The following is a 19,843-nucleotide window of genomic DNA, read 5'->3' on the forward strand; positions in this document are numbered from 1 at the left end:
TCCTGTTCTTTAAAAAAGACGCATTGTATTTTCCTTTTCAGAATATTTATTGCAGCTGCCTGTTTTAAACACACCTTTCTTCTAACTATTCTCAAGCTCTTTTCTAAGGTGCCCTATGTATAAATAAATGTAAGTTAATTTCACTTAATTAAAGTGTTTGCTCCCAATGTTCTAGTTTCATAAGGCTCAAAAGATACTGCCCTCCCGATGAGCCCAAAGCCTTTTTGGCAAACAGCTATTTAAGTTTTTCCATTTTATTCAGCCCAGAGGCATCGCTACTGACTCTCAGTTTGCTCAGCAGTATCATTAACAAAAAGAGGTTCTTTAGGGAAAAACAAAATGAAGACCAAGAAGAACACTAGCAATGCTAAGAGAATAGAAAAAGGAGGAGGTGAGAGTGGTTTTGCTTTAATGTATGGTAAAGGAAATGACATTCCTCTTAAGGATGGTCAGAAAAATGATAAAACTTTTGGATGTCTTTACAAATTGCAAACGTGATTTTTCAGATTAGCGCTTGGTAAGGAAAAAAAAGCATATAATGCATGCATAGCCATATAAGATATACTAGAGGAAAAGCCACACTGAAAGGTCACTTAAATCTATATGCTTGTGATGGGAAAATGTCTTAAGAATAACAATGACACCAACAATACCTCTGCAGACCCCATGGTCAGGGTAGAAGCCCTCTCCACAGCTGGGCAGACAGTGGCCTTGTTGCAGAACCTGAGGGTGGATGCAGGCTGTACAGTGAGAGGCCCTGGGTCCGGAGCAGCTTGCACACGAGTTATGACAGACTGAGGAAGAGAGCGACAGGGGAACACAAGGGACCGAGGTGAGTGAAGAGCCACTTCTTGGCTGGGCTCCGTAGGTGCTAGGAAGCCCTCCCCCCATCACACTCAATCTCCCTTCAGCTCTCACACCAAATCAAGGGGAAAGATGTGTCAGGAGGTGGTTACATCACCAGAACTGCCCACATTGCCTTTTACCCATCTTTTATCCATGTTCTCTTATTTATCGGCTACTCTTTATTTAGTGTTTGTGTTAAATATTTTATATGCATTTCCACTTTTAATCTTCATAGCAACATTATGAGATAGGAATTATTAACCTCATTTTACAGAGGAAGAAGCTGAAGTCTTGGGAAATAAAAAAAAATGTACCCAAGACTAGAGAGCTAATTAGTAGCAGGGCTGGGATGTAGCCCTAAGTCTGTCTGAACCTAAAACTCCCCACCCAGATAAAGACGAGTGGAGAGTTCATAGGTCTATCTGTGGCGAGCACTGGAATTTTGACCAGAGTATCCACTAATTTATCTGTGCCTTTCACCAAGTCTGGGTCTCTCCAGGCCTAGTGTCCTTGGCATACACACAGTAAGAGGTTGGACTAAATCATCATTTAAGGCACTTCCAACTTGGACATTCTGGGATTCTAAGTAAGAATTACATTGAAGAATCTGACCACTGCATATGACAATGTCAGACACACATATCCCCTGCTTTGGTCCTGGGTGGTAACAGTGGGTCATCTCTAAGTTTAGGAGATGGATGGTACCATGGCCTGTCCTAAAGGACAGCAGTGAGACACTGGCAGAAGGTTGTAGAGGACAATAATTAGGAGCTGGGAGAGGGGAGTGAGGAAATAGATGAGACCCTTGGGGGCAGAATGCTATGAACACTGGGTGAGGAAAGCGTCTGGCAGACAAAGAGGAGGTTGATAGGAAGAGACTGAGGAACGGGTCTAAATATCCTACCCCTAACAGACACACGAAGTAGAAATAAGAGTGAGAGAATGTGAGGACAGGTAATCAAGGTGTCCTAGGCAGCAGTAAGTTCCCATAAGGAAAGATACATGTCAAACAGATACAAGTTGAGATTTATAGTTTCAAATGGGAATATTTTATAGTTTAGGTTGAGTAAGTGAAAGAAACAATTTGTAAATAGCACATAAAGTCAAATTTTTGATAGATACAGACTTCAGTTTTACATGCTATCAAACTTGGTTTACTTTTTTATTTTTGTGGTGTGTTGTAGTTGCCAATATATGTGCATATAAATGCCATCTAAAGAACGACTGTGTCATCGCTACAGCCTAAGGTGGTGATGGTTTACAAGCACACAAGGACTGTATGAAGATCTTAAAGCAGTTCCTGGTATTTCAAAAGGACAAAACGATCTCTAATGATGACTGGTAGGCATCAGTCCTTTATTTAATTACTCTAGTCCCCCAGCATCCACTCATATAATCCGACTCACGTACCAAATACACGTAGGTTCTATAATGAAATACCTATTCCTTTTAATTTGCTATTTTCCCATCATACACACAAATTTCCCATCATACACGCAACTGAGCAGCATATAGCCCCAAGTATAGTCGGTGATGATGAGGAGGAGGAGAAGGAGGAGGAGGAGGACGATGATGATGATGACGATGAAGATGACCCATGCCTTACCTTTGCATCTGCCACTGGCGTCAGCGTAGTACCCACCGGGGCATTCGGAAATGCACTTGCCATCATGCAATACTGTCTTCTCAGTACACGTAAGACATTTGGGACTATTGGGGCCACAACTCTTACAGGATTGGTCACAAGCTAGAGGAAAACCCATCAGAGAAAGTCAATAGTGAGCCAAGGGAGCAGAGAAGTCTATTCTTTACAACATCCACAGTGGGTATTGATATAGTAATCTCATTCGCTGGCTGCTCAGCTGAGTTCTGTGTCCTTGAGTCCAACAGTTCAAAGGACTCTGCACTTTCTGTTTTCACAGTTGAAGAACCAAAAAATTATTCATTGCATTAAGCATAACAAATATGAGATACCCCCCACCCCAACCAGTATATCCAATTTAATATGAGATTTAAAGTTAAAATGGCCTTAAAGGTAGAGTTGCCAGATTTAGCAAATAAAAATACCACATGCCCAGTTAAATTGAATTTCAGATAAATAATGAGTAATTATTTACTTTGTTTGTCTGAAATATTTCATCCTTTACTTGGCAATCCTAGTTGGAGAGAGAATTCAGAAACTCAGAGGTCTACTAAGCAAGGTCACGCTACAAAAATTATGTTGAAATTGTTGAACTTCACACAATCTTTCAAGATCTACTCATTCACTTATTCACTCATTTAGCCCCCAAATACTTCTTAAGCTTGTACCAGGTACTGTGTCAGGTGGTAGAGATACAAAAATCAAATCAACTTGATCTTTGCTTTAAGGGACTTAGGACTCTAACAGAAGGAGATAGATATATGCAATATTAGAAATATTACAGCTATCACTCAGATTAGTTTGTATAGGTACAATGAAATTAAAAACCAAAACAAAACAAACAAACAAAAAAACATGTCATTGTATAGGGTAGGAAAGGTTAAGAAAGGATGCATATAAAAAGTCTTGAGCATTGTCTTGGGAAATGAGTCAGGGCATGCCTGGCTGATGGGAATGTACCCCTGGCCGAAGCAGTGAGGCAAGGAAAGGCCCAGAGCCTGGCAAAAGCCTGGGCTGCAGGGAAAGAACAACTCCATTGAGCTGGAGAAGTGGACAGGGCCAGATTATATAAACCTGTATGCCAGACTCTATAGTCTAGATTCTCATCCTGTGAAAGGACAGCACTGGGAGCCCCAGCCAAGTTTTAATCACAGTAGAAATGGCCATGTTTGGGTATAAGAAAGATCACTTTGGCTTCAGTTTGGAGGGTAGTTTGGAGGGGTGAGGAAGGCGAGTTTGGGGCCTAGGCGGAGGACCATGGTAATGCTCACAGAACAAGATGACCAGGGGTTGAATCAAGACTGTGGAAGAGATGACAGATTTGAGAATTATGTCAGAGAAAGTGTCTCAGATGGCTAGGCGTCTGGCTTAGGGGATGAGTGATGCCACTTACAGAATGCACGAAGGAGACAGTAGGTGTGGGGGGTTGTGATGAACCCTTTTGGATGGATGCAGTCCAGTAAATAGCCTGATCTATAGTTCTGGAGCTCAGGGGAGGGGCGTGTAGGTCATCACATATATAAGTGGTTGTTGAAATCAGAAATTAGTTGGTTTATTCAGAAACACATGAAAGATAAGACCGAAGTAGTCAAGGATCTGGACAGCCCCAACATTTAATAGAAAAAAACCAAAAACAAAGAAACCAGCAAAGGTGACCAAGAAGAAATGATATAAAAGAAAGACAGAAAACAGGAGTGTGATGGCTGAGAAGCTGACATAGGAAAACGTTTCAAGAAGGAAGTCATTAACAGTGGAAGGACAAATAAAGTCTGAATGGATCACTACACTTAGAAATTGAGACATGGGTAAACAGTACCACAACCGTTTCAGAGGAGTCGTTGGACAGAATGAAAGTGAAGGCCATGATTATTAACTGTTTCTTTAAAGGCTCCTGGCTGTGAACAGGAAGAGAGAAAGAAGAAAATAATTAAAAGGGGAAGGGGATGTTTTGTCCCTCCAATATTGTAAAAGCTCAAGGCAAGTATAGACCCCGGGAAAGGTTTTTGAAAAGAGGAGAGTTTGAATAATTACTGAAAGAATACCTAGCATAAATGGGGGATATACATTCAAAAGTACAGAAGGAGAGATTAGCCTTGAACAGATCAGAGAATGGCCTCCTTTTCTGAGCGTGGAGGAGGGGAGGGGAGGGTAAGCAGCTGCAGGTAAGTCTATGCCTCCATTTACTTTATACTCACTGGCTAAATTCTTTAAAAATAACCAAAACAAACCTTCTCACTACCAGAGTATCAGGGCTCAGATTTATTCTGCCTGTTCTCTTAATCCACCTACACCATGCTAACCTCCTGAAAAATATTTCAAGAATTTAAGAAAAAAGATACAAGTGATGGGGCCAAATGGTCCATCCTGAATACTGGAGGATTCAGCGTCTCTCTAGAAGAAAACATGTAAGGCAAGATAATCTTCAGTAAATGGGCAAAGGCAATGGCCTGTATATCAGAGAAAAAGAAAAAGAAAAATGACCCCTCAATTCATAACTAGAACAAAGAAGCAAAAATAAATCTAAAAGGTGTCTTTCTTCCCACCCTCCATAAAAACTTCTAAAGTTTCTAATTCTAAAACAGCATCTCAGGAGAACTAAATCATCTGCAAGGTAAGTGGATTTTCCCAGAAATAAAGAATAGCTGAAATTTTAAAAAATTTGGTTAACAATAAAAATATTGTAAATCAAATATTTTAAGACCCACCTAAAGTAATCCTTAAGAATATAATTTGTAAATTGAAACGAAATTATTAGGAAGATGTCATTTCTCCCAAAACCAACCTATAACTTCAATAAAGTATTAATACAAATTTCAGTTGAATTTTATTAGGAATTCAATAAACATTCTAAAGTCCATAAATAGCTAAGTCAATTTTGAAAATGAAGATGAAAGGGAGAATTTGCCCAATCAAACATTGAGACATACTAAAAAGCAAAAGAAATTAATGAAAACACAAAACAAAATAATGTGCTAGTGTATAAGAACAGAAATATATATATATATATATATATATATATATATATATATACACATATATGTATATATATATATATGTATGTATGTGTATATATTTGTATGTATATGGTTACAGGAAGTGGAGTACAGAATTAGGAGTAGAGACAGTGGATATGTAATGGCTCTGCGCGATGTCAGAGGGATAGTGGATGGGGGAAGGGGGTTCACACAGTGTGAGGGATATAAATGATAAACGTCTAAGTTTTGCTTTGTCTTGTGTACCTGAAACTAATAAAATTATATTTTAAAAAAAGAACAGAAATATAGACTACTGGAATATTTTGGAGACAGACCTATGTGCATATGAAAACTTAATATACAATAAAGATCAACAGAGAAGATTACATTGAATTGGTAAATGATGTTGGGAAAACTGGATCTTCATGAAATGGAGAAATATCAAACTGGATTCCTACTTAAACCCATAGACTCTAGATGGATTAACAACCTAAGTTAAGATAAAACTGTCAGACTAATATAAGAAAATGTAAGGTAATTTCTTTGTGAACTTGAGCAGAACAAACAAGTAAGTCAAATTCAAAAAGAGTAGAATACTTAAAAATCCAAAAGCAAAATGTTAGAGTAAAACATGATGAACTAAAGATTTCTGTTCAACAAAGAGCACCATAATAGAAGTTAAAAGGTAAGAAAATGGGGAAATATTTGCATACGTAGGACTAAAAAGAGTTAAAATCTATAACATACAAAGAACTCCAAAAAATCAACAATCAAAAGGCAGCAAGGCCAATAAAACAATGGGGAAAAAACAGATTAAAAAGCGATGTACGGAATAGGAAACACAAGTGTCCAACAGAAGTTGAAAATATTCTCAAACTCATTAATAATCAGAGGAATGCAAATTAAAGTGGGATGTCCCCATATACTTATGGACCAGATAAAGACGAAAGCTTGATGATGCCAAATGGTGGCAAGGATGTGGAAATGAGAGAGCCCTCATGTCTTGGAGTATAGATTTTTGGTGAGTTACCTGGCACTCCTTAGTCAAATAGAGAATACTCAGACTCAAGATACCCACAATCGTGCTTCTAGGGTATCCATCCCAGGTAACCTCCCACACGGTTCATAAAGGGACATGTTTGAGGCTGTTCACTGATATTCTCTAGTGATGGTCTATGGATGGAAGGAACCCAGATTAAATTATTTTAACCAGGGCATACCGCCATCACTGGGGTGTGGATGTGTGAGCTACGGTGAATGGAGACCAAGGAGGACTATGCATCAGTGAGAAGCAAAGGGCTAACTGATATAGCAACATGGTGAATTTTAAAAACACAACGCTGAGAAAAAAAAGAAGAGGACAACATGACCTGTGTAACACAGTATTATTTAATGAAATTATATATACACACACACAGTTGACCGTTGTTGGGGTGTCAAACCCCTGTGCAGTCAAAAGTCTGCATATAACTTCCGACTCCCCCCAAACTTAACTCAGTATCCATGGGAGATTAGTCCCACAGATACCAAAATCTGAGGATACTCAGGTTCCCTGTACACACCGGCCATAGATCAATGCATCTGCTGACTCCCAACTGCTAGATGAAAACAGTGCAGGTATTTATTGAAAATAATCCATGTATAAGGGGACCTGCACAGTTCAAACCTATGTTGTTCAAGGGTCAACTGTACTCAAAATAACAATACCCAGTTTATATGAGCCCATAAAAACAAAAAAGATAAAAAATGGTTACCTAGGCAAGGGAGAGAAATGAGGGTAAAAAGAAGTAAAGAGAAAAAAAGGAGAGAGGAGAAGAGGAAGGAAGAGAGAGAGAATGGCTAACAGAAACCTCTGAACTTGCTTTGATTTATGTTAGCTGAAGTCAGAAAAAACCTTCTTAATAGCACAAGTACTTAAATGACTGAAGCATGAGGAGGTTTTGTCCTTTGAGTTTCCCCACCCTTTATATCTACTATTTGTAAAACTCAAAGCATGTACCACAGACAAACTTGGTTACTATAAATTCTTTCAACCAGGGTATACCACCATTTATAACAGGTTATACTGGATTTTTCTCAGCACTTGACTTTGAGATTTCTACAGATATGGACTGCTTGGTTATAAATTATTAAACCAACACCAGCTGGTCTTTATCTTGAATGGCACTAATCTGAATTGGAAATGAGTCAGCATTATCAGCACCAGACGTCTTAATTAACACTGATACCAATCAGTGACTTGGTTCACCGTCCTTTTAGAAAATATTACGTGACCATTTCTGAAGGCATCTGAAACAAACTTAGAGGACGCTAACAATTTTATGGGAAGTGCAAACGCCAGTCTTGTCTATCAAAAGGCCCACTGGTCAGTGCCAGTGGCATCACAAAGTCTCTCACTGCGCTAAGCAGAAGGCAGGCATTCAGTAATTACTTGTTGATCAATTCATTGCTTGGCTGATTGTCCACAGTGGTTTATCCTCCCGTTTGGAAGTTTCCTTTCTGATGCTTTGTTTCAAAATGTATACAGACAGTATTTCAGATGTATACTCTCTCCCTAAGCCACCTGTGAAGCAGTCTTCTGTTTTTAATTCTTCCAGTCCGCAAGGAGCTCTGGCTTTCTTCACTCATCCTCTGGGCCCAAGTACATTCCTACCCCTCACTGCCTCCAGGCTCACCCTAACCATCCCTCCTTTTAAATACTTGCTTCCCCAGCAAAAATTGCTTTCCCAATCCAGATAATACCTTCTCAAGAGCAGGTTAAGTGTCACCACTCCTTGTGAGTGACGGTAGACAGCCTCCTTGGGGACTTCACAGGTAAACATCTTTAGACCTTTGGATTCGTGCAAATTTGACACCTGCTGACCTTTACAGAATATATCTGTCTTAACTGAGCAGGAAAGTGATACTGGCAGAAAAAGATGAAAATGCTGAGGATAATGGCAGCCTGGTCTTTCCTTCCTTGTTCTCTCCTGAACCCACACAATAGCCACCTGTAACTCGTCCATATCCAGGGAGATTGTCCACAGGAGCAATGCTATGGATTTCTGCACAGCTGTAAGCCAGCAGCTGCCAAGAGCTCTCTGTCTTCCCTAAGGCAAGTGCATTCTCGACTCCCAAAGATAATTTCTGCTATTGCTCTGTTCAGTAAATAAAATGAGGACATCACTCAAGAAAGTTTTATGGACTGCACATTTTTATTAATTTAGTGAACTTGGATATTTTTTAAAAAGTCCTCCTGGTCTTTCTATGGGTATGACCATCACAGCAAACTCAATCATTCACCGTCAGCTGGCTGCCCATCGACTTTGCAACGTCCACAGGGGCAGCTGGACAATCTAACAGGCTGACAGGAGGACAGGGGGAAGGAGGAGAACAGAAAGAGGGGAGAGGAAACTAGAGAAACAAGAGAGGAGAAAATAGGCAGATGTGCATATCACACTACCGTGAGCTGTAGACACATTAAGATCTACAGGCAAAGACCCAGGCTTCTGCCCAACTCTGCCTCTTATTAACTAAGTGACCTTAGGCAAGTTCTAACCTCTGTGTTTCATCAGGAAAATAAGGATGATGAGAATAACTATCCCATAAAATTGTAGTGAGGATTAAACACCAAAAGTTGACATAGCACTTACTCTGTACCCGGCACCGTGCCAAAATGCCTGGCCTACATTCAATAACTCAATCCTCTCAACAGCCTTCTGAGTTGGGTGTGTACTCGTTTCCCATTGCTGTTGTAATAAATGACCACAAACTCAGTGGTTTAGCACACCACAAATTTATTATCTTACAGCTCTGGATATCAGAAGTCCTAACATCAACGTGTCAGCAGAGCTGTATTCCTTCTGGAAGCTCCAAGGGAGATTGATTTCTTTGCCTTTTTTCAGGTTCTGGAGACTGCCTGCAAGCTCATGGACCCTTTCTCGCATCCTTCTGACCATCACTCTGACCTCTGATTCCCTCTCAGATCTTTTCTGACTCCCATCCTCATATAAGGACCCTTGTGATGACAAGGCCCCCCTGCGTAATCCAGGATAATCCCCCATCTCAAGACCCTTAATTTAATCATACCTCCAAAACCCCTTCTGCCATCTAGGGCAGCATATTCACAGGTTCTGGCAATTAGAACGCAGACATCTTTGAGGGGCCATTATTCTGTCTCCTACAGGTATTACTGTTACCCTCAACTTACAAATGGGAATCTGACCTTCAGATAAAGTAACTTGCCCAAGGTCATGCTTTCCCCAGCATACTTTTCTGCCTCTATATGGGTTAATGTTTATAAAGCACTTGGAATAGTGTCTGCCACAGGAAGCACGAAACTAGGTTAACTCTTATTGTTATGCAGTGATTGTTAAAAGTAGAACAGACAAGAACAGCTTCAGCTTTAAGTCGGTGGCACCAACACCAAAGGCTGCTCCTGGCTGCCCTAAAAGTGTCTCTGTCTCCATGCAGATTTGGAAGGCAGTCTGCAGTCAATGGAGAGTTTGGGATTTGGAGAAAGGAAGCCCTGCTGCTGTCCCCACAGCTGTGGGTCTGGAGCAAGCAGCCCAGTCCTTACGGTCTTCATCTGTAAGACGAGGCTAGAATGAGCACCTACCCTGATCTAACAAGCTGGGGGGGGGGGGAACGAGGGGGCAGTGTACTACAGGGGATCTCCTTACGGGAACAAAAGATGTTCCGTAAACTACTAAAACACCAGCAATGTTAGCAGCCATCCCCATTTGTTGAGTAAAAAAAAACATTGGTTGTTGGTGCTTTGATTTGAATTAAACAAGGGATGCTGGAAGAGAAAAAGATGCTTTGGCATGCAAGGTCTGGCACCTACCACTGCAGGTCCCCTGCTTGTTGTAAAACCGGTTGCCACAGCTGCTCTCACAGCCGCCCTCTCTCAGCACTTGGAGGGGGTCTCTGCAGGTCAGGCAGTGCTTCTCCGTGGGACCCCAGCAGGCCGCACAGGACTCGTGACAGACTGCAGGCAAACAGCAAAATCGGTGAACAATCTATAGTACAAAGGACTGATTACAGTTTTCCCTGGAAAGGTTTTAGAATTTATAAGGAGGATGTTGACTCCTTCATTCCTAAACCACTATCTGCATACGTATGCTTCGGAAGAAACACCCCTCCCCCCCAAATAAAACTATGCCTGTTGGCCAGAAATACAATTGCAGTAAATTATTGCTAGAAAAATTGGAACAGGGAGTTAGAGGCTTTTGAATAATGGGAACCATAGGGAAGGAAATCATAATTGTTTTCGATGAAGATAGTCTGTCTAATGAGATCAGATGGTGCTCCACCGCCTTGCCCTTAAAACCACACAACAAAGTGTGCACAGGTTAACCACTCCTATCTCCAGTGCCATCAAGGACCAGCTAAGGAAGGATGCTATGTCCTCTAGTCCTTCATTAGACATTGACGGACCTGGTCCTGCTTGATTCTAATGCTGTTTTCCTTCTTTCCCTCTCTCTCCTCTCTCTCACTCCCTCTCTCCCACCAAACTCTCCTTCTGTCCTTGCTCACAATTCTTTCTGGCCCCCCAGTCTCTGGGTACCCCAGTAGCATCTGCTCTAAACATGTATCTTGAGGACTCACAGAGCCTGCCTTTTCCTTTCACTTTATGTTTCTAACTATAACTTGTTCTTAGACCAGAGTTGTTCACCTAAGACTCCAAAATTTCCACTTTTTCCAGCATTTCATTTTTTATTACTATTTTTGCTTGCTTTTCACATTAGCACATCTGTAAAGAGACGCCTATTCTGAATACGTATATTCAGACTTAACTCTCTACGGGTAACCCCACCTACGCATTTGTTAATACATCCTAATTTTCAAAACGTTTGCTTCACAATAAAAAAACAACCTATTTTGCAGACATATTCAGTCTCATCAAAATTGGTAGGAAGAATGCCTTTGTTGATTGCAAGTGACTTGGGAATTTTACTTAATTTAATAAGGCATCCCTTTGGAATCAGAAGAAAGGATGCCTGCATTGTAAATCTCAAGATCCATTCCTCTTCTGTCTGTTCTAAACTGCGCAGGAAAGCCTTAGTTTCAGACAACTTTTCTCTCCAACAAATTTAGAGAAAATTACAAATTGTGTTAAGTGCTAGGAAGGGCTCTTTGATAAAAAAAAACAGTGGTGGGGGTGGAAGGGACCAATTTCGGGTTGCTCCAAAGGACAAGAAGTGGTCAGCCATGGGGAGAGCAAAGCATAGACAAAGGTCTTGAAAAGGGAAGGAGCTTGGGTGTTCAAGGAACCAAAGGCTGCCCTCGTGGCTCCAGCTCGGCGGGGGGTAGGGGTGTGGGCAGGGGCAGAGTGGGGCAGAGTGGCCTGAACATGACTGCAGGGGAAGAAGGGGCCCAATCAAACTTTACCTGGGAGACCAGGGAAAGAAATTAGGATTTTATACTAATTGCAATATGAAGTCATGATCAGATTTAAGCAGGATTGCCTTGAGCCCTAATTTAGATTTTAAAAAGCTCTCTCTGGCTGCCACGTAGAGAGGGTTTAAGAACCTGCAGGCAGGCAGCGAGAACATGTGCAGTCTGTGCTGGGGGCCAGGTAAGAGATGACGATGGTAGGTGGAAAGCAGAGATGGTAGAACGTTTAGTTATTATCTGGTTCCCTCACGAGGCCATCGGCTTCATGAGGGTGAGGCCATTTCTATTTTGTTAACTGTGCTGAGCACACTGCTTGGTGCTCTACTAATGTCTCATGAGTGACTTCATTCATATTTAAGACCTCATGTATATTTATAAGTGGTACATAAGAATACTGCCCCATCAGGATAATTTAGTAACACCACATTATGAGCAAAGATGTGGATGCAAAGAGCCCAGTAACAAATTCTACCTTTAACGAACACAAAATCTGTCTGTCATTTATTTATTCAACTCCCCTCCAAGTACTAACGACAGTCATCATCTGAAGTGTCTAATGCTGCTCATGCCTCAGCCTCATTGACTTGGGAGTTGATACAAAGTTGTTACTGAAACAAATAAACAAACAAAAAACCCAATCTCATGTCTAAGAAGGTCCACCAGGCTGATCTGTCTGTCAATGTGCAGAAGCAAGGTGCTGTGCTAGCCTGTGGGGTCTTCCCAGCTCGCCACAGGTAAGCCGTGTTACCGGAAGTTTGCTGGAGGAAGTATTTCATCCACCCCATCACTTGAGTGCACTGCACTGGTGGCATTGGACAAACTGCACTGAGGAGTATGTGCCGGGGCTGGAGGGTCGGGGGACAACAGGGGACAGATCACAAGTGTCTGGCAGGCCCTGGGCAAGGACCTTGGACTTATTTCATCCTGTAAGAGTCTGAATCAGGGCAGTGGAACTGATCAGTTTTGTTTTTTAGAGAGTTTACTCTGTAGTGGGGACAGGAGAGAGTAATTAACTCAAGACATCTTTAAGGGATGAAAGCATCTTTTTCCAGGGGATGCAGCAGAGACGAGAAATTAAAGCACAACTCCTTAGCTCTCTTTGGGGACTGGCTGATGGCAGTGCAGACACTCAACTGCACTGGTTCTGTTAACACAGTACAGATACTTCCAAACTGGTTGGTAAATGGCTGTTGTCCTGCCCCCTCCATGACACTCTGGTTTCCTCCCTGGGAACCTGGTGGACATCATGCTCCAACAAATGAAAGGTCTAGCACAGGAGAGGGTCTTGGGTCTCCCCTCCTTCTATCCTATATTATCTGTGCCACAGTGCTTGCTAAATATTTTTAATCTTACCCCTGGCATTGCCAATTAGAACAAGGGCCAAAGGATGAGCAGGTTAGAGGCGCCAGACTTAGGGATGGCAGACAGGCTCATCACAAACTGAGCCATACTTACAGCTTCAGGCCTTCCTTCGGCTGCCTCTCTCATGCTCCCCAATACTAAGAAGCTGGGTGCCCTAAGCATGTTAGGTGCCTATTTGTGGGTTCTGGATGCCCCACACAGGATTCACCCAGCCAGCAATGCCTCTGGCTCCTTCGCTGGACCCTGGAATCTTGTTTACACTGCAGAAGCTTCCTAAGTTGTCACTACTTCTGCAAAGCTTTGCTGAACTTGTGAAAAACAAAGTTGGTCCCTCCTTCCTCTAGGTTCCTGCAGCACTTTCTTTGTACAAGCCTCTCTTATGCTATATAACCTATGTACTAATTACTCAGCTACAAATGGATCCCCTTCGATGGAATGTAATAACCTCCAAAATAGGGGCCATGTTTTAGTTATCTTAAACCCCCAGTGTCCAGACTGATGCCCAGTGCACAGTCAGTACTCATTAAATGTATGTTCAATGAATGTACAGATTTTTTTTATTGGCTATAGGGAATCCATCCTATCAGTTACCTTCTACTTGGAAACAACTAACCATAAGGTCATAGTCTGAAGATATAACTATAGATAAACTTGAGGCTATAAAATCTACCTAATAAATGCTGGCATCCAGATCTGCTTAAGATGATAAATACTTATGCTACATCCATTCAGAGTAAACAAATGTGACGCTGGGCCTTCTCATTTTTTCCATATCAGACAAAAGCCATGTTCCACGGCCAAGTAGGACAGTAGAAGGGATTTCTATTTCAACACAGCACTATGCTGAGCTGTCATTTCTTTCTTTTCTTTTCTTTTTTTTTTTTTGAGCTGTCATTTCTCATAATGACATACTCCCACTGAGTCTTGCAACTGATTTCTAAATTCTAATACTGAACATATGCCACTGCAGATAATCTCTTCTTATTTTACATGTGGCTTTTATTACATTTGGGTTATTATAAAAAATAAAAGGTTACTCTCTGACTTTTCACCATGATTTCTTTTAGGGATACCCTTCAGATCACCCAGGGTTTGAATTGTACATTGTGAAACTTGTGGCAACACATTTCAAAAGAGGGCAAATAAAGGAAAGGCATCTTCTTATCTCACATAATTTATCTTACAGTCGATAATTTATTTGGGAAAACTCCTGACTTTTCTGGAGCATAGCAAGACATGTGTTGGCTTGCTGAGTAATTCATTTCAAACTGAAAAGGAACAAATTACTTTTCTTTAGGCGACTGTGTATTGAAACCTTACTCTAAAAATAAGAAACTCTTTTCGTACTTGATAATTTTGAAATCAAAGATTGGATTAAAAATTTTTGAACCTGTGCTTCTCTAAGAATAAAATGTGGCCTTTCAGGGAAATGTTAAAATAAGCTCCTTCTATGGGCCACTTCTATTTTCCAGGACGCCTTCCCAGACCCAGGCAATGGCTACAGATCCCCATGGGCTCAGTCTGCAGTTCAGGCTGCCCCTCCCGAGAGGAGTCTAGGTTTCTCATCTCTTCCATGACCTCTCAGAATACGTTTCTCTGCCATTACAGAGAATCAGCACACTCGATCATCAGACCCTTTTAAAATCACAAGTGAGAAGGCAGTTCAGGTTTCCAAACCGCCAGGAAGTTTTCACTGGTAACTACACAGAAACAGCCCAAATTCCAGGGACCAGCAGGCACCTATACTCAAGTCAAATTCCTTCGTCCTGTTCCTTATCCATTTTGTAGCAACTGCTAGTTTTCGTTCTCATTTCACAAATGACCAAGAAGTACTTGTAAAGTTTTAAAGTATTATCAGGGGAGAGTGGGTAAATTTCCCATAAGAAGCTCTCGTTGGATGGAAATTTTTTCTACCTTAGATTCAACTTTACTCTCCTTTGCTTTCCTAATCTGTAAAGCGGGAATAGTAATACAGCTGACGTGTGAACAATCCAGGTATAACTTTCAACTCGCCCAAAACTTAATTCGTCCTTCATATCCATGGGGGATTGGTTCCAGGACCCAAGCAGATACCAAAATCGGAGGATGCTCAAGTCCCCTACATAAAATGGCATGGAGCAATGCAAACAGTCAGTCCTCAGCATCCTCGGACTCTTAACCTTAGATGAAAAATACTGTTTTTGATTGGTGGTTAGTTGAATCTGCAGATGCAAAATCTGGGGATACTATGGACCGACTATTTATTTAAAAATAATCCACAGTTCAAAACTGTGTTGTCCAAGGGTCAACTGTATATGTTGTACCTCATTCATGGGGATATGGTGAGACGACATATTTGAGAAAGCAGAGAGTGTTGTAGTGGTCATGTGAGTGGTGTACCCTGGGAAATCCAGCAAATCTTATTTCAACTGGCATGGTAAGCAAAGTAATTAAAAAGGGGGCAAATCAGAGTGCAACATAGAGGAGGAAAGGATAGAAAAGACTATGGGAAATGTACACGTAAGTTGATGTAGAAAGGGAGTGAAAGGAAGTAAGAGAGCCCTCATAGATTGTTCCACAGTTACAAAAAGGGGCTCCATCTTTTCCAGAAGCCTCACACTCTAAAGCTCTTTCTTTGCAATCTTTACAAAATATCAACAAAAGCCCTTTGGAAAGTAACTGAAAACAGCGTGGTGAGAGCCTGGATGCTGGGGAGACTACTCTCCCCTGCCCCCATCATAGCCCTGCAAGAAGTCAAGGCTACTTCCTAAGAAGTGCAAACGCCAGACACATTTAAAAGCAGATGCTCACCTGAGTAAGCATCATTTTTGATCCTTTTACTCCAATCTTCTGTCCCCTACCAGGCTGGGTCTCTGCCCTCCACCTGCCTCCCTGTGTTAACTGATGCCTTAGCACCCTGAGATAGGGATGCCTGGTCTCCATACGTTCTGAAAAACCACATGGACTTAAGGGAATTCATAGTAGAAAAAATACAAACACATGGAAAAAATCTTCAGCTTCATGAACAGCCAGAGAAAAGAAAATTAAGCAGAAGAGCAGCAACTAGATACACTGGATTAGACACACACATAGCAATAAGCATGTATCTTAGAAATAGTGCTTAGAGAGGAAAAAAAAACACCCAAGAATGGTTCATTGATTGTAACAAATGTAATACTCTGGTGAGGGGTGTTGATAATGGGGGAGGCTATGCATGTGTCGAGGACGGGAATTATGGGAAATCTCTATACTTTCCTTTAGATTTTACTATGAACCTAAAACTGCTTAAAAAATAGTCTTGAGACTAAAAACAGAAAAAGAATGAAATATCCACCTAGTAATACTTATGAATATTTAAAATGCATACAAAGCAATAAGAGCACATACATATAAAAATACACATTAGATTTACACATTAAATTGCATCAGAATAGTTACTTAAGTGGGGATCTGAGGAGACAGGAAATGGGCATAGGTTAAGGGAAACAAAAGGAATAGATAGACAGGTAGAGAGACAGACAGATAGATAAGCAAGAGAACAGCCTGGCCCAGGCAAATGATGAAAATGGGCCATGAACTGATAAGTATGATTAACTCAACTATCTTCACATAAATCCCAAAAAATAATAAAAGAAAGAAATTAAACAAGATTCCATTTTACATCAATCAAATCGACAAACTTAAGAAGAATCATAATACCTAGCATTGACCAGGGTGGTAGGAAGTAGACACTCTCATACGTTTCTAGTAGGAGTGCAAATTACAACTTTTTGAGAAGAGAATAATATACTAATATGTATTAAAACTTAAAAATGTAGATATACACTCTTGGACCCATAAATCACATGTCTAAGAATTTACCCTAATCAAATATATTTACCACAATTTCTCTTAAAAATGTTGTTGACATCATGGTTATTTATGATAATGGAAAATTAGCAAGAAACATCAAACAATAGAAGCTGTGCTGAATAAAGTCTTGCATAGCCACAGTTGGGAAGTTATACAACAAAAAAGATGTTGTAGAAGAACAATAAATAACATGGGGAAAGTAGGCAATAAGACTATATACAGAGTGTGATTTGATTTTTGAAAAAATAAATGTGTGTATGTATGGCTGTGTAAACAACACACACACACACACACCAATTCAGAAATTAGGAAGACTGTCACTAGAACACTAACAGTAGTGATTTAGGAGCGCTCGAGTCAGAAATTTCCATTGATTTTTTTATTGTGCCTTGAATTTCACTAACTTTAGCAAATTAATTTTTGGAATAAACATGAATTCATTTGGTACTTATGGGGAAAAAAAATTACTAAAGGAAAAAAAAAAAAGCCTGTAGTCCTTTTCCCTAAGGCACATGCTGGGTAAATAGCTAGTTAATCTATTAACCACATCTGTAATACAGTTGAGTGATTTATGCGTCTTGGGTAACATACTTGAATTTTTAGTAGGGTCTTCTGTAAACACAGAGATTGAATGGAAGGCAAGACTTCCCAGCTTATGGAGGCTTTGGCAGTTCCACATGGACAGAGATTTACAAGCCACTAACTTTTCATTAGTATGTAAGTCAGATGATAAAGGCAGATACGCCAGCTCACCAGGAATATTCTTATTTTTTCTATGTCCTACCCCTCTACCTATACTCCTAAATCTACAACACAAATACACCCCAAAAACTTCCAATACAGTGCCCTCGTAGGCTTAGCTTGAGGAGCCAAATGGAACCCTCAGATTCCATTTGTCTACTGTGGCCACTGGCAATCCACAGCTGCTAGGGACTCCCTGGGTTTTTCCTCAGCCCCTGTTAATTAAATGGCTATTGATTTCTCCAGTAATACCTTGAGTCTATTTGTATATAGAAATTGAAGAGCCAAGTAGGGACCACCAACCAAAACCAAGCTTTAGATGGGCAGAGTTCTCAGACTTCCTGGCTGCTCTAGCATATCCTGCTGAGATCTGGGCAGCGATAACTTGGAGGTGCTGTGTGTTCTGTGAGCAGCACAAAAAGGGAGGGGAGGGTGGAATAGCGAGAGTGTTGAGGTAGGGAAATGGAGAGAGAAAAAGAATGCATGCCATATAGTCTATCTAAAATACCTGAGAACCTTAGGGACTGGGCAGAAAGCCAGGAGACTTGTCACTAGTTTGTAATCCATGGCTGAAATATTTGGGGGTTCAGATTTGTCAGGAAGAATGGGATCTGTCTAGAAGATAAACTCCCTTGCATTTGTGTCAGGCTTTCTCTCCTGGTATGTGATCCTTTTGTTCTGCCATTTGTCTTTTGGCATACACAGCCAGGGTCTATAAGCAGTACAGACAAATGCCAAACATTGCCAGTTCCTGCTACAGGAAAGATCCCAGGCAAAACACCACCAGCTGCTTTCTCCTTCTTCTCTCCATGTATCCTTTACTGAATGTCCAAAAAAAGAGGGAATTTGGAATGCCACTGTCAGCTGGTTCCCAGGGTCCAGTTTACTTAAGAAGTGTACATTTTAGGAGGGCAATCCTGTTGTGCTCCCTTCGAAATGGCTTAAAACAGTCCACAGACACTCCCCAAGTTCCAATGACAGTTTGTTTGTTTGTTTGCTGGTTGTTTTAAATAGTCACCCTTCCAGCACTAATAAGTCACTCTAAAGAGGGAAAAGAAGGGAAGAAAAGGCAGAATGGGAAAAATAGAGATTCTATAATTTTCCTGAGGTCACACCTAGCTGGAAATTGCTGACAGGAAGTAAATAATAGAAGCTAAATGGAAGACAAGGTGCCTGTACGCCAGAGTCTAGGCATGTCTGTACATTCCTGTCCTTTTCCTTCGTGCAATGGTTTATCACACTGTTTTTCAATCAAAAATTATTCTATAGCGTCCTATATGTGCTTAGCAATGTGGGGAATTCAGAAATATAAGACCTGTCCCTGCCTCAATAATCAGTTACTTCCTATAACAAAGCTTTCAAAATCGTCTTTATAGCTCTGATAGTAGTGAATTCATAGAGTGGTAACTCTCTGAAATTATCTTATTTGTTTGTTTGCTGACACTCTCCTTCCATTGAGAAAGTAAGTTCCTTAACCACAGCTGTCTGTTGGCTCATTTCTATATTCCCAGTGCCCGGTACATAGAAGAGGCTCAACAAATATTCATTGCATGAACAGAATGGAGGAGATAGGAATATCATTTGACGCAGTAAGTCCCCTTTACAAGATATTTAGCAATTAAGAGAGAGACCATAATCGCTCTAGAATGCCAGAGAAGGTTTGACAAGGCATGGGATTTGAAGAGCAGAACAAAATGAGTGAAGACCAAGCAGTAGAATGTGTTGGGCCTCCAAACAGAATATGTGATCTGACAATGAAATTGGGACTAGCCCCTTAATTCTGTGGGGCTGGCGGGGTGCACCCTGGACAATACCAGCTTGACAATGACTATCCCAACAGAACAAGGAGGGCTCCAGTCTTCTTGAAGATTTCAGAAAAATAGTGTCATAAATGTCTTTCCCAGAAGGTCCACCCTGGGCACGGCGGGGCTGGAGGAACCCACATGCTGGGACATAATGCCAAGGACCATTAGGTCTTTACTGCTTTGGACCTGGCAGCTCCAGCGGGTTCGTGCTTCATTTCCACAAATGATTGGGCTGCTCTAGTCAAACATAGTTCCAACAAATG

The 19,843-nt window shown here is 41.0% G+C and overlaps 1 protein-coding gene across 2 annotated transcripts in view; it reads right to left on the reverse strand.

Moving 5' to 3' along the window:
* The window catches only part of FRAS1 (Fraser extracellular matrix complex subunit 1), a 423,789-nt gene that overhangs the window by 199,393 nt on the left and 204,553 nt on the right, over nt 1-19,843 (reverse strand). For both annotated transcript variants that reach the window (XM_019720206.2, XM_074324419.1), the window contains 3 exons: nt 10,289-10,432; nt 2,453-2,593; nt 654-794 (listed from right to left, as the gene is read on the reverse strand). In XM_019720206.2, coding sequence (XP_019575765.2) covers nt 654-794; nt 2,453-2,593; nt 10,289-10,432 — 426 coding nt within the window. The remainder of the gene's footprint in view (nt 1-653; nt 795-2,452; nt 2,594-10,288; nt 10,433-19,843) is intronic.

This window comes from Rhinolophus sinicus, linkage group LG02, assembly GCF_036562045.2.
Source record: "Rhinolophus sinicus isolate RSC01 linkage group LG02, ASM3656204v1, whole genome shotgun sequence".
NCBI classification, from domain to species: Eukaryota; Metazoa; Chordata; class Mammalia; order Chiroptera; family Rhinolophidae; genus Rhinolophus; species Rhinolophus sinicus.